Raw genomic sequence first — 16,309 nt, 5'->3', positions numbered from 1 at the left:
TATCCTTACACTTGGGAGATACTTGTTTTCTATCTTCCCCTGCCTTATGGGGCAATCCCTCATAGGAATCTTCTCTGTTTTTTTGCCCACTTACCTTAGTAATAGATATGAACACCTTTTCAAGGATGGCATTGGGTTGGGGCTGATAAGGACCACTGTCCTGGATGCCAACATGGAGTGCACAGGGTTTGGCAATAAACCTGTAATGGAGAAAGCCCAAAAGGCAAATCTAAATATGGTTTGCTAATCAGGAGGAAAGATCCTGATTAGGGGACTGATGGAGAGGAAAAAGGAGAATCAGCTGGCTGGGAACTAGGACTTTATTTTATCCTGGATTTTGCCACTGGCCTACTTGAGAAGTGACCTGTTTAAGAAATATTGGGTCATAAGCTCTCTTTCCATTTTTTCCCTGGCTTCCCTTATCACATCTAGAGCTTTAAAGCCAGAAAGACCTAGGTCAAATCACTAGTCTACCACTTACTGCCCGTATGAACTTGGACAATTTATTAGATCTCTGTAAGGCTCAGTTTTTCATCTATAAGATGAAGATAATATCAACCAACATCTTTGCTACTCAATATGAAGTCCACAGACCAACAGCATTAATGGCTATTCCTGGAAGCTTTTTAGAACTGCAGAATCTTGAACCCCATCCCAGAATAATCTGCATAATCAGAATATCCATTAACAAGATTCCCAAATGATTCATGTGACCATTAAAATGTTAGAAGGATCTTGTAAGTATCCAATGAGATAATGTATAATGAAGACCCTGGAACCAGGGAGGTGCTAAATAAATGGTAGTTTTTTTTAATATCAAGAAGATCTTAATTGGAGGGAAAAGTAAAACTGAGGCTGAGCTCTTCCTAACTACAAATATCCTGGGTCATGGTCACCTTCCTGCCTAATAAAAAGACTATGGAAATACTTGGAAGAAAGAAATAAGGAAACTAGGGTGAGAAAGAAATTACCTATTATATTCAATCCCTGCCCTAGATTATACCATTAATAAGTCATATAAATTTGGCCAAGTCACTTAAATCTTGAGTCTTGGTTTTATCACCTAAAAGGTGTTATATGAGGTGATTTCTAAGATTTTTGTTCTATATCTAAGATTACATAGTGTTATCATTAATTGTAATTCATTCCTAATTTTTAGATCTTTGAGAAACTAGTCCTTGTTTCTTCAAGAAAGATCTCCTGCTTCTCCACAACCATAGATTTTTGTATTAATCAGCTCTAGAAAAAGCTCCATGTAGTCATTTTGAGAATAAATCAAAACCAGTTTTAGCTCTCTTAGCATTTTAGGGAGTCCGATAAAAATATGACTGGGAGGCCTAAGATGGAGTGTTCTTGACCTATTTTCTTGGTCTGCATTTGAATCCAGAATTTATCTCTAAAGGAGGGACTGAGAATAAGAAACTTTGTTTACCTTCTATAAAAACTTTTACCCTTATCACCAAAGTTCCTGAGCCATGGGGAAACATTTATTCAGAGCACAAAGTTAGCCACATCTGTAACCCATTCTCTCCTCTCTTTTACATAGGTGACACAAAAGTTTCATTCAAAAGTCAATACTAGTAGTATTGACTTTAACTTATATTTCCTGGTATATTATTCTGTGTACAAATATTTAAAAACCCCACTCCTGTTTAAACTCATCGTGAACAAAGAATACACAGCAAATACCGTTTGTTTGTTTTTTATTTACCAAGATTCTGTGCTCAATAGTTTCTGTGAGAGTTTCAGTGAATCCCACTCTTGCCCTATGAGCTCAGTTTGGACCCAGCGTTGATCAGCATCCAGAAAAGTATTTAAGGCAGTCACTCTTGCTTTTGAGTTGGTGCCATATCTGCGATAAAAGCACTGAATTATCTCTCTCTGTCTCCTCCATTTCTTCTTATCTACATTAATGTATGAAGAGATAGATGCAAAAACAAAAAACAGCCTTTACAATTCCTATTCTTACCCCTTGATGTAGGTCTCTTCCTCAATCCAGAAGCAGTCAGGTGATTAAAGGCTCTGGAGTTAGGCAGATTGTAATAGCTAAGAGATTTTGTGAAAATTCATTTTAAAGATGAAATGACATGATGCATGCCTAGCACAGTACCTGACACTTAGTAAACATTCAATAAAAGGAGGCTATTATTGTTTTACTAGAAACTAATAGTTCAATCTGGGTACCCTGATGGTACCTTCAGCAGAAGGCGAGAAGAGCAAAAATCTTCTTTCATACAACAGGGATAGGCTTGTACCCTGCTCACCTGAGGAAAGCCAAGATAATTTTTATTATTATCTGGAAATTGGAGGGGACTTGATATCCTACAGTTGTCATTAGCTCACATCCTGCCCTCAATAGTTCACAGAGTTCAATGAGAGACAGAGTTACTGGCATCCAGTTAGTTACAACTGTACAGACCCTAAGAAAATTTGTTTATTTGACAAATATTTATTGGGCACCTATTTTGTGCTATAGCATGAAGCCCAAAACCAAATATAAGGACTTATGGTTGGAAAAGAATTTTTCTGATTAAAAAAATGAAATAAATAGATTTATGCATTTAATGAATAACCTTAATGAAGAAAGTGAAATTATTTTAAAGTAGAACTTTAAAGAAGTTCAGACTCAATCATGTATTCATTCTATATCATCTACCTGGTACTTAGTATGTAATTTATAAAATGGACATATAGGTTAGTCAAACTCAGACAAAGAGCCTGGCATTCATCCTTTCTTCTAGATTGGCACCTCTCTAAGTGTGCTCTGGAGACTTTCAGGGACCCTTTTAGGAGGTCTGCAAGATTAAAATTATTCCCATAATAATTCTATAACTTCATAATAATTACTTTCTCTCATGAGTATACAGTGGAATCTTCCACAGGTTATATGACAACAGACTGAATGCGGAAGCTGACATGAGAATACAGCTGCCAGATATTAGAGACTTACAAAAATGTAAAATAATGCTATTCTTCTCACAGTTTTTTTGTTTTGGAATTTTTTTCCATAAAGTGTTAGTTATATTATCAATATAATCAATGTATTGTTATCTGTAAATGAATTAATAATATATTAAATTATTTTCCATTTTAATTTTTAAAACAGTACATGTTAATAGATATTATTCACATGAACAAAAACACTCTGGGGTCCTTGATAATTTTTAAGAGTATAAAGGATTACTGACAACATAGTTTGCAAACAAACTGCTGTGCTGGATAACACTGAGAAATCAAACTTCTCATGATTTTCTTTCTTTCTGCTTATTTATTGATTTTGGAGAGAGAGAGGAAGAGGGAGGGAGGGAGGGACAGAGAGAGAGAGAGAAACACTGATTTGTTGTTTCACTTATTTATGCATTCATTGGAGCCAGCCAGGGCCTCTTGTGATTTTCTGTCCTCTCCAGGATCAATTTGCTGTCCAAGTTTTAAAATAATCTGTAAGACTAGACTTCCTTTTGCCTTCAAGTCTGAATAAGTGAGCATTTAGTTGTCTATAATGTGAAAATACTCCTTTCCACCTGCCATTCCAGGAACATGAGTCTGATGATCCAACCTGATTGTAATATGTCTTGCTTTACAGAGATCATTTCAATTTGCCCTTTCCCTGCCCTCCAGATATATGGTAGCAGCTGACCTAAGCCTGGGTTAATTAAGATGAAATTACTACTTTGATTATTCATATCAAAGACAGGAGCTATACTTAACACTGCTGTCTTTGTGATTCATTGCAACATCATTGATGGATATGAACTTTACACAAATATATTAGAAAGTCTAGATCAAGCTTCTCAACTGGTGTATCATGGCAAGTAACATAGATTGGCTATACTTATGCTGAGATGCTGCTCTCAGTTCTCAGGGTAGTCCATGGGGCCTGTAGTAGCCATAAACACTTAGCCTGTAGCCTTGTCCTCATATAACCCATTGTGCAACACACATTTTATTTTCTACACTAGAGGCCCAGTGCACGAAATTTGTGCACTGGGGTGGGTGGGGGCGGGGGAGAGGTCCCTCAGCCCGGCCTGCACCCTCTCACAGTCTGGGACCCCCTTGGGGGATGTCCGCCTGCTTGCCTGCTGGCTTAGGCCTGCTCCCCTTGGACATCCCTCTTGCAGTCGGGACCCTTCGCTCCTTACCACTCGCCTGCTCTGGCTGAGCGGTGCTCCCCCTGTGGGAGTGCACTGACCACCAGAGGGAAGCTCCTGTGTTGAGTGTCTGCCCCCTGGTGGTCAGTGCACATCATAGTGATTGGTTGTCCTGGTCTCTCCACCTTAACGGTAACTTAGGATTTTATTATATAGATGTGTAGCAACATGGTTGAGTTGGGAAGCATTGTGACTTGTCAAAATTAATATATAAAAAGAAAAATAACCATCAAAGAAATGGAAATAAGGAATGGGATGAAGGGGAAAATACAATAAAAAGAAAAAGATCTTATATAGACTGAGGATGGTGTATCATTAGGTGAAAATACCGAGTAACTAAATTACCTGAATCTGATCTGAATACTCCCCACTAAACACACACACACACACACACACACACACACACACACACACACACACACACACGAAAGAGAGAGAAGGAGGGAGGGAGAGGGAGAGGGAGAGGGAGAGGGAGAGGGAGAGAGAGAGAGAGAGAGAAATAAACAAAGGAGATAGCAGATACATTCAGTCTGTTGTCATATAACCTGTGGAATGATTAAATAAAGGTTTTTAGAGCCAAATGAAGTCAGTTTAGAATTTAATCCTTAAATACAAAAGCAGCATTTGAAAATCATCCCCCAAAACATATGTACCCCTTAAGAGGCAAATGCAGAGTCCCATAGAAAACAGATTCAGAAAGTCCTTTCCCTTTACAACTGAATTTTTAATAAATCAACCACATAAAAAATTAGAGGGGCTCTGCAGAGTGGAAAGAGAAGGAGAGGGTAAGAAAGGACATTCAAGCAGAGGGAACAGCATGTACTAAAACAGAGATATAAGAAACAAAGTCTACTTAGAGAATTATAAAATGCATTAGAGGAAGGGGTGGCAGTGGCAACAGTGATAGGAGAAAAAAACTATACAGGTAATTAGGGGCCAGATCACAGGTGCCTTGTATGTTATGTTAAGCTTGAACCTTATCCTACTAGTATAGTTTGATAGCCACTGAAAGGCTTCAGACGGGGGGTGGGGGGTGGGCGAGGGGTTAGAGAAGAGATGAATGGATCTATATATTAATAAAGAACTGTCATCACCTAAAGGCTATTGTAAAAAATCCATGCTATAAATGATAAAACATTGAACTAAGAATATAGAAATAGAAAGGATGGATTCAAAATATACCAAGGAGGTAAAACTGATAGAACTTGGTGACTGAATAGATGTAAGAGGCAAAAGAAAAGGAAGAGTCAAGCATGACTTTCATGTTTCTGGCTTGGGAAACTAAGTTGATTACGGTGTCTCAACCAAGTAGAGAATAAGGTAATAGCAAATTTGGGAGTGACAAATGAGCTGTGTGTGCTTAAATGGGACACTGAAATGGAACTATCTAGTAGGCAAATAAACTTGGAAAAGGGACTTGAGATACACACACATCTAAGAAAGAAAAAGAGAGTGGGAGAATAAGAATATAGGTGGTAGCTAAAATTGTGGGGGGTGGGTGTGACTACATAAGAAAGCAATACAAATTGAAAAGAGAAACAAGGTCAGAATCCTGGTTGACAACTAGCATAAAAGGTGAACCAAGGGGACAGAAGTCCTATCAAATAAGGTAGAAATCCAGTATCCACTGGCTTTGGCAATTTGGAGATTTGGGGTAATCTTTACCAAAGAAATTCCTGTAAGTAAAATGGAGGCTCTAAAAGATATTAATGAGTTATAGCAGTGAAAGATATGAGGAGGAGCACGAAAGAAGTGAAAATAGCCAAGACTCTCAAGAATCTGGGCTAAGAAGAGAAGGAAATGCCTGCAGCAGAACCACTCTATCTAAAATTAATATTCTTGTGCTTTTAATACATTCTCTTATTGATCAGAAAGTTCATTCTACTTATTCTTCTTTACCCCCTATTCATTTCAGCCTCATTTCTTCTCCTTAGACCTTAAATATGCTAAAGTCTTTCCCATCTTAAAAAGGCTCTCGCTGTCCCTCACACCCTCTTGTTCTTTCCTACCTCACAACTGAAGTTCTCTCCTCCTGACTTCTCTTCTCCCACTCATTCCTCAACCCTCCTCCCGCTCTCATCTGACTTCTGTCTCTACACTCCATTGAAATTGCTCTTGCCAAAGTTGTCAATGATCTTCTTATTGTGAAATCAAATAGGTGTTTTTCAGTCCTATATCTTACCTGACACGCACCATTTTATATTGACCATGCCCTCCCTCTTGAAATGCTCTTTTCTTAGCTTCCTCATTGCTATACTCTTTCCAGTTTTCTCTCTCTCTCTCTGGCAGTAGAACTAGACTGCTTGGTATGCACTGCTAGTTGAGTCACCTTGGACAAGATACTTAACTTTCTCTGTGCTTCAGGTTTTTCATTCATCTGTAAAATGAAGATAACAACAGTATCTACCTACCTCATAAAGTTACTATGTTTAGCACTTAGAACAGTGCCTGGGACAAAGTTAAATACTTATTAAATGCTAACTAAGATAAAATACTGTATGGCTGTCATACCTCTTATCTCCTTTTGGGTTTCCTTTTCCTTTTCCTTTTCCTAAAATAAAGTGTTTCCTCAGGGTTCTACGCAGGTTCTTTTCTTACTCTATATACTAACCCTAGGTGATCTCATTCAATTACAGCAGAGGATGGTCCACAGACCCCTGAGAGTCCCTGAGATACTCTCTGGGGGCCCATAAAGTCAAAATTAATTTCATAATAATATTAATATATTATTTGCCTTTGTTACTGTCTTGATATTTGCAATGATGGCACAAAAGGATGGTGGGTAAAACTAATGGCACCTGAGCACAAATCTAAGCAGTGACACTAAACTGGAGTAGTAGTTATATTATTCTTTGCTATGTCCTCTTAGCTAAAAAAGAAACAAAACTAGTTTCACTTAAGACTGTCCTTGATGAAATAATATAAATGATTAATTTTATTAATCTTAACCAATGACTAAACTGCTAAAAAGTATTCTGTGATAAAATGGTAAGTACACAGAAAGCACTTTTGCTACACACTAAAGTACACAGATGGCTGTCTCAAGGAAATGCACTTGGTTGACTGAGTTGTATGCTGAACCAAATCACTTTTTTCATTGAACAGCAATTTTACCTGACAGAATGGCCAACAGATAAACTAAGGTTATTCAGATCTAGGTATTTAGAAAACATTTTCTTGAAAATGAAGGAAATAAGCCTGTCACTTAAAAGAAACAAATATTGTTGCCAATGATAAAATATTTTCAAGTAAAAATTAGAATTTTAGAGAACTTATATCCACCTTTGGACCTGACGATAAACTTTGAGTTTTCTGATGATACTGGTTATGAGATTAACTAATATGATTTTAAAATATTGTATAATGAATAACGTTTGCCAGAGCTATATAACTCAGTGAACCAGAAACATTTGGGTGGTGGGCATATGATGCAGTATCTTGTAATACAGAAACCCACACCTGAAATCTATATGATCATGTCAACCAATGTCACCCCAACAAATTTAATAAAAACAAACAAAAAAGCACAAACATACTAAAAGGAAAAGGACCTCTATGACATACTATTCTAAACCATGATAAGGCACACATTGTGGATTTATACCAGAGTATCCTTCATTCCTTATCCACTTGTAGCACAGTTATCTTCACTTAGACCTATAACAGGGCCTTACAGAATTATGACTAATACCTGTGCCACTTAATGTACCTACTGGTACTATAAGGAGAAAAAAGGATCAGCATCCTGCTTATACCTTACCTTATTATAAGGGAACTAAGTCTTGAGATAAGAACTACTTAAGAGTATGTAAGTATGTTCAAATGCTTCAGATACAAACTAATTTAAAACTAAGTTGTAATTTTATTGCACAGGGAGAGGATGAGAGGGAGAGAAGGGGAGAGGGGAAGAAGGGGAGAGGAGGAGGGGAGGGGGGAGAGGGGGAGAAGGGGAGAGGGGGAGAGGGGGAGAGGGAAAGAAGGGGAGAGGGGAAGAGAGGAAGAAGGGGAGAGGGGGGAAGGAGGAGAGGGGGAGAGGGGGAGAGGGGAAGAAAGGGAGAGAAGAAGAGGGGGAGAGGGGAAGAGGGGAGAGGGGGAGAGAGGAAGAGGGGGAGAGGGGGAAAGGAGGAGAGGGGGAGAGGGGGAGAGGGGAAGAAAGGGAGAGAAGGAGATGAGAGGGTGAGAGGGGGAGAGGGGGAGAGGGGGGTGGGGAGAGAGAGAGGAAACAACAATGTGAGAGAGACATATTGATTGGTTGCTTCCCACACATGCTGACCAAAGCCAGGGATGGTGGTTCTTGCCTTTGACCAGGAATCGACCCTGCAATCCTTCAGTGCATGGCCAATGCTACAACCATTGAACCACACTGGCCAGGGCCAAACATATTTATCATTTTTAAATGGATAAGTGATTATACAACTTAATGTATTTGCTTAAAGTAGAAACACACAAACCCGGGTTTCAAATAAGAGGTGAATTAGAGAAAAAGGTTAACAAAAAACTCTTTTCTCAAAAAGTTCTTACCATTCTTCATAGTCCAACAAACCGGGGAGGGGGCATTGTTAGCGAGACATTAGGCCTATATTTTGGTTAATAGCTGTTAAAAGGAACTGAATCCACCTCCTCCAAACCCCCATAACTTACCCTTGTGCATACATTTATTACACTGTCTTCTAACCACTGATTTTCTTACTCTCTTTCTGAGGGTAGACATCATGACTTACTCACCTTTTTATCCTTGGCACATAGTTTGATATCTAGCAATCTGATTTAGTTTGAGACCCTCTGTGCCTATAATAGAGACTTCCTAAAAATGCTGACCCTAAAAGCTAAAGACTGCAAGGAATACCCTTTTTCAGAAACTCCATCATTTTGAGAAGATATATAATAGTGTGATTATTCTCTGCCTTACTAAGGCTGTGCAGAGCCCATGTATACTTAACTACTTGACAAACTTGTTTGTTTACAGCTCATTATCTACTCAACTGAGAAGATATATGCAGAAAAGCAAAACTACAGACCAATGCTTGGCTAAAGGCACTGTCAATCAAAGATATCTCAAAATAGACTATTAACATTTTAGAAATCCCATTTTTACTATAATTTTTTTAGAAAGACTCAGTGTTTTTAAAGCATAGTCTGATATATGTAGGAATAATTACCTTCTGGTCCTAAAAAACTGAATCAAATGTGAATTTATATAATTCTCTTCTTGATTATTAACATTTGTTTGAGTCACTATCCACAGCACTGCTCAACAGAAATATGTGAGCCACATAGCTAATTTTAAATTTTCTAATAGCCACATTTAAAAAAGCAAAAAAGAAAGGTGAAATTAATTTCGATAATTACTTGTTTAATTGATATACACAAAATACTAGCATGTCAATATGTAATCAATGTTAAAAATTAAGATATTTTACTATTTTTTGGTATCAAGCCTTCAAAATCCAGAATGTATTTTATTTTACACTTAGAACACATCTCAGTTCTGTCTAGTCACATCTAAAATGCCAAAAAGCTAGCAGCTATTGTACTAACTACTGTACTAACTAACTACTGTACCGCACAGCATAGTCCTAGGGGATTCAGAAAGAATTCTCCTTCACAGCTAGAAAAACTGCCTTCATATCTAAGGAAACTAGTTTTGGATTTTTTTCTAAAATTAGAAGTGATTATGGTTAACTCCTTTTGCAGTAACACCTCAATTAAGTAGAAGTGGATTCAGTATAAAAAGCTCATAACTTAGTAAATTCTTTAGAAGGCAGCATTTATTTGCCTAAAAATACCCATGAGAGGAAGCCAAAATAGGTTATTATTTCTCCGTTCCCACTCTATGAGGGAGGGGTGTGTGTACAGATTTCATTTGCTGTCTCTTCTTTCATGAATTTCTTCTTTACTCATGTAGGAAACCCTAGTTTTCTGACTCAGGAAGTGGCTAAAGCAAAAATATCTAGCACGTTTCTTTTCAGTGGCAAATATATTGTCTCTAGGGATAAGCCAGGAACCTGACCTCATGCATGACAGTATTCAGGGTTATCTGCAGAGAATCAATACCCACTACCCAGAAAGGGCTTGGGAAAGAAGTTTTCCCTTAGAGAGGAGGAACACATTAGGCTTTTGACCATCTGGAGCTTATTAAGAGGTGGATACTTAGATAAGAGCAGGGTCATGTGACCATCTTTTTCAATCTCGCTCTGCTGGATCTGCAAACCTGATTTAATTCTGTGATTTACAATTCAATAACACCCAACAGAACACCTTTAGGGATGCAGTGGAATTGGCAGTCTCCCTTACAGCCTAGTCAGCAGCTCAGTCCATTCTTCCCAAAGCCTTTCTTCCCTATCTGGAGGCTCTACTAACACTGGGTCACAATGCTGTGACATGCTATGGTTCTAGGAGGGGGACAGCTGGTCTGTTGGGAAGAGGAAAAAAAGTTCATCCTTTTCTTAGGGGAAGTGGGGGAGAACAGGAAAACAAAGGCAGTATACAGCAGAGGTAGCAAAGTTTACAGGAGGAAGATGAAATGAGTGGTTAAGAAACATACACATACACACACACAAACACACAGAGTCACTACTCTTTGTTGCCAGTTACATGACGGCCAGCAAATGAGTATGTTCAGTCCCCAGTGACTTTTATATTGAGAAGGCTCTTTAGACAGCCTAGTGAGGTTGCTTAGGAAGTAACAGGAGAGAAGAGGGGATTGGAATAATGAATGAGCAGCAAGGAGAGTTTTAATCTACCTCCTGTATAATTCAAAAATTTTCTTCTGGCAACATAAAGCTCCTATTGCAGTATCATATTCAAAATAATGAGCCTATATATCTCTGATGGTGTCAATATTAAGACTCAAGCTCCTACTTAATCCCAAGGAACAAGGTATTATATCTAGTGCTCAAAGGACTAGATACTAAATTTCAAACAATTTATCTTTAAGATCTAATTTAAGTAAGACATAGCAGACTTAGTTTGAACCACTCTTTCCTTCAGATCTCAACCATCAACATAATATTAAAATAAGTTTAAAAAAACAGGTGGAAAAGTTTATCTCTCTTTTATAGATACAGGGTAGCATGAATTTGTGTATGGGGGAGAGGAGAAAGAGAAGATGTAGGAAGGTACACAACATGCAAATATAGTATGGTGAAATTTAACAATAGAAACAAAGGAATTATAGTTTTGCCTCTCTTAATCAAGCCAAACATCTATTTCAGATTGAAGATTTAGATTCCAGTTACTCCTCTGGGCAAATGAGTAGATGAGGGTGGACCCTTCTCAAACTATCAAAAAGTATTTACTGACCACATGCTACACCCAAGGCATTTTTGCAAGGTACTGGGCCATAACAATGCAACCAGTCAATAGAGGCCCACAAAGGAAAGCCTCTTGTTCTTTGGTAGGTAATTCTCTCCTACCTGTAGTTCTTCAGCAAATTAGTTAGCTAGATATAAACACTTTACATAAATGGTCGAGTAGCTTTTCAAGTCATCCTTACCAGATGGGCTGCAGTTCACCAAGGAATGTGTGAACTTAAAAAAATAAAATACTCACTGTGGTTGATGACAAGGAAGAGAAAGTGAGAACAGATTGTAAACTCTATATGTATTCTTTGAGAGATTCTTAAAACAACACAAATAGAGATAACTTATCAGGGATTATAGTGTAAGATTCATTAAAATATGCAGAACAATTAAAAATTGCAAAATTCAAGTCAAACACATTATATTAAATAATGAAGAATAAGATGAGCATGAATGTGTTCTCCAAATCTTAGAATACTAGGAACCAGGAGTTTAAATCTTAACCCTTGAAAGGAGGTTAAGGAACAGGAAAAGATGGCCACATTATACACACACAGTGGCAAGAGCCCTGGGCTGGGGGAAATGATCTACATCTTGATTCTAGCTCTTCCCCCAGGAGAGTATGCAACCTCTGAAAAGTGGCCGTAGTTTATCTGTAAAAGGCGGTTGGAATTCTAGCTCTTATAGTCTATGGTAACTACAGAACTGCTTCTAGAAACTAAGTAGGTAGGATCTGAGAAATGAGAAAATATAGGAAAAACGACACCACCAATATTTCTGATATATCTTTTTTCTATATTCAATAAGAATGGCTTCTATTTTATTACCTTTATAAAAGACCAGAGCAATTAGAGGAACTGGTAATCTAGAAGTTAGTTTTATTGCTAAAGTATTAGGTCTTAAAAGAGAAACAAAATAGCAAGACTGCTTCTAGGGTTAAACTTTCCTAAGATCAAACATGAGATGAACAAACTACTGATCTATACTAGCCAAGAAATATCATACTAGAATGCTTTCAGCTCAGTATTCCCATCCACCCCTACTCTCCTGACACTGGAGCACCATAGAAACATTCAGATAGAATTCCCACAGGTAAAGGATCTTTTCCAGTGCCTCTGCCAGGAGACAGTCTTCAGCCACCTGGGGGAACTTTTTGGAAATCTGAAGATAATGTAAGTTTATATAAAATGGGTGTTTAGAAGCAACAAGCTATTTCCTCTTGCCACTAATGTGGAGATATTTCCATATTGGTATATATTTATGTAAGAAGCACAGAATCTTTTCTTGGGACAATGAATTTTTTTGGCAGGTTTTGAATTATGTATTTTCCTTTTTAGTCATTACATTGTCTTCCTCTTTTTTCAGCCTTCATATACATACTAACCTGATCTAGGTTACTCCTAAGAGAGATAAGTAGTTTGTATCTCCATCCCAATAACATTTATAAAATGACTATACTTTAAAAACTGCACCACTAAGTTCCCGAGGACCCATAAAAGGCAACTGGTTTCATTTGCTACAATTAAAAGCATCAGCCTGTGACTCAATGGTTGAGCGATGACCCATGAACCAGAAGATCATGGTTCGATTCCTGGTCAGGGTACATGCCAGGTTTTCCGGCTCAGTCCCCGGTGGTGGGTGTGCAGGAGGCAGCTGATAGATGATTCTCTCTCATCATTGATGTTTCTATCCCTCTTTCTCTCCCTTCCTCTCTCTGAAATCAATAAAAACATTTTTTAAAAGCGTCATATTTTGCACTTGAAATCTAGCAGAACACTTTGATGATAATATACAAACATTATGAATAAATGGATTAATGACTAGCTAGCTACATAGCAAATACTTTTCAAAGATTTTGTGCCATAAGTAGTAGGAAAATCAAACAGATAACACTAATTTTTCAGAGAGTAACAGATTATTTTATCTATAGCATCCCAGAAAGGGCATTCATATTCTATATAAAGCCCAAGTGAACAAAAGGTGTCAAAGTGCCACCTTCATTACCAGAGACCTAGTGGAAAGAAGTCTCCTTTCCAGAGTCTGAGTAGACTTGGTCAAAAGCACCCACAGCTGTAAGTCCACCTTATAAAATCACCACATCAAGTTCTCATTGAATATCTTTATCTTAGACCCGTGGTCGGCAAACTGCGGCTCGCGTGCCACATGCGGCTCTTTGGCCCCTTGAGTGTGGCTCTTCCACAAAATACCATGGCCTGGAGAGTCTATTTTTAAGCAGTGGCTTAGAAGAAGTTTAAGTTTAAAAAATTTGGCTCTCAAAAGAAATTTCAATCGTTGTACTGTTGATATTTGGCTCTGTTGACTAATGAGTTTGCCGACCACTGTCTTAGACAGTTAGAGACAATCCAGTCACTCAAAGAAAGGTGAAATCACTTTTCCAAAAACATGGCCTAACAAAGATGTTGTGATTCTGCTAAACTCAGAAGTTTGACTCAATACAGCAGTTTTCTCTCATAAGCCCTAGGACTCTCCATCCTTTCAAGATGACCACTCCCCCTTCCATCACTGGCCTCCAAGGCCCCATCAGCAACTAGCTGACAAGTTTTCATACTTTGGAAGCCTCAGGCTCCACCACACCCTATTCTCTTACCGGCCCTGGCGGAATTTTATTGAAACACAAGCACATGTCCAAGAGCTGACAAACCAACATTTAGGGCCTAAATAATCCAGCTCCCCTCAACTCTCAGAAACTAAAGTATCCTCACAAATCTTAGATTCCCATGAATCCGCCCCTTTTGCTTGAACGTCCGGCTCTTGCGCTGACCCTTCAGCTTGCATGGCCCCAACTAGCTCGGGTTCCCGTGGCCCTTTTCCTGTTCTTCGCTTCGGGTTCTCGGCCGCAGCTCACACTCAACCAGTTTCCCGTCTGGAGAATCCTTGGAGGTTGGGAAGACACCCCCCAAGAGGCCTCTGGAACCTGCAATTGAATGGGCCCAGCATCCTCCTCGCTCTCACTCTAGCATGGTCCACGCCCCAAGCTCCCTGTCTTTGCAAGGCTCCCTGGCCACCTCGCCACCCTCCGCGCATCCCGCGCGGAGCCCAGGCTCCCCCTGCACCCCTCACCGCACCCCTGCTTCCGGGCTTTCCCTGCAGTTCTGCTTCCGGCCCTCGGCGTCCCCCGGCCCGCGCCCCCGGCGCCCGTGCAGCCCGCTCGCCGGCTCTCACCGCTCGAAGAGCAACCTCACGGAGAATACGCCCGCCGCCAACGGGAACACCGAGAGGATGTGCCGGGCCTGGGGGTAGCCGTAGCCGTCGCCCGGCCCCTCGAGGTCGGCCCAGCTCACGTTCTGGGGCATCCAGAAGCGCTCGCTCCACAGCCAGCCCCACAGCAGGCCCAGGGCGCCCGCCGCAGCTGTCGCCATCTTACGCCCGCCCCGCGGCCGCCACAGCCTCAGCCGCCGCCACAGCCAACGGAACCCGCGGGGAGGCGGCCCCGGGGCGGGGCCGGGCCGGTGGCCGCCCCCTTCCGGCCCCTTCTTGTTCTCCGCACGTCTCGGCCCTGGTCACACCCCTTCCCGAGCCTCCTCCGCGAAGTCGGGCCTCTCCAACGCCCCTCTCGCCTCCCCGCCCACCTCGCTCACCGCGGATTCCTCGGACTTCGTGGTGGACCCCGCCCTCCAGACTGGCCACACCCCTTCCCGAGCCTCCCTCAGCCCCGCCCCCAGCCCCGCCCCTCCCCCAGCCCTGGCCCCACCCCCACTGGCCTTAGAACGCTGGTCCCGCCCTTTTTTGCTATCAGTTTCGGCCACGCTTCTTTTGCCTGTCCACCTACTGACACACCCCTTATTTCGGGGCTAGCTCCCTAATAGGGACATTCCTTTTTCTCAGCCCAGGCAACTCAAAGCTGTTCCCGTTCCCAGGCAGGCTGCACTCATCTCTCCACTCCCCGCTCTCATCTGAGCTGGACCCGCCTACTCTTCTCCACCATCAGAAGCTAACTAGAATGGTTTTAAAATAAGTTAAAAATCTAAATCTCTACCTCTTATCTAAGGACAGATAAAGTAACTATAACTAGTATGGCAGCAGTTAAAGGGTTTCAAAGAGAGAAAAGGAAAAAACAAAACTCCAGCCATTCTAAGGAGTACATTAGGTTTGCTTTAACTCATTGGTTCTCAAACTTTAGTACACCCCAGCTCAGCCACTAGCTTGTTCCATCTCCTACATGGAGAGTTCATTAAAAGTTTCCTGAGGCCCATCCAAAGCGATGAATTCAGGAGGTTCAGGGGAGGGCCCATGAATTTGCATTTCTAATTTCTAAAAAACTCATAGGTGATGCCTTTGCTGCTGGTCTGAGAACCACTGCCTGAAACCATTTTTCTCCAAACCCAACAATAGCTTAATGGTAACTACCCTATCTATATTCAAGATACATTTTTTAAAAAATATATTTTATTGATTTTTTACAGAGAGGAAGGAAGAGTGACAGATAGTCAGAAACATCGATGAGAGAGAAGCATCAATCAGCTGCTTCCTGCACACCTCCTACTGGGGATGTGCCCGCAACCAAGTTACATGCCCTTGACCGGAATTGAACCTGGGACCTTTCAGTCCACAGGCTGACGCTCTATCCACTGAGCCAAACCGGTTTTGGCAAGATACATTTTATTTTATTTTTTAAAAATATATTTTATTGATTTTTTACAGAGAGGAAGGGAGAGGGAGAGTTAGAAACATCGATGAGAGAGAAATATTGATCAGCTTCCTCCTGCACACCCCCTACTGGGGATGTGCCCACAACCAAGGTACATGCCCTTGATTGGAATTGAACCTGGGACCTTTCAGTCTGCAGGCCGATGCTCTATCCACTTAGCCAAACCAGTTTTGGCTCAAGATACATTTTAA

The 16,309-nt window shown here is 40.4% G+C and overlaps 1 protein-coding gene across 8 annotated transcripts in view; it reads right to left on the bottom strand.

The window, feature by feature from the left end:
* CERS5 (ceramide synthase 5) overlaps positions 1 to 15,085 on the bottom strand; it is a 32,909-nt gene extending 17,824 nt beyond the window's left edge. For 2 of the 8 annotated variants that reach the window (XM_080662648.1, XM_080662644.1), the window contains exons 1-2: positions 14,633 to 15,058; positions 95 to 200 (exon numbers count right to left, since the gene is read on the bottom strand). In XM_080662648.1, coding sequence (XP_080518774.1) covers positions 95 to 174 — 80 coding nt within the window. In that variant the 5' untranslated portion in view covers positions 175 to 200; positions 14,633 to 15,058. Of the gene's footprint in view, positions 1 to 94; positions 201 to 14,632 lie in introns of all 8 variants that reach the window. The other 6 variants (XM_080662650.1, XM_080662649.1, XM_080662646.1 and 3 more) reach the window with 6 other exon arrangements.
* Between the last annotated feature and the right edge of the window lie 1,224 nt (positions 15,086 to 16,309).

The sequence above is a fragment of the Plecotus auritus genome, assembly GCF_963455305.1.
Source record: "Plecotus auritus genome assembly, chromosome: 3".
In the NCBI taxonomy this organism is placed as follows: Eukaryota; Metazoa; Chordata; class Mammalia; order Chiroptera; family Vespertilionidae; genus Plecotus; species Plecotus auritus.
The sequence above is the reverse complement of the archived record's forward strand: the minus strand, read 5'-3'. Positions and strand labels throughout refer to the sequence as shown.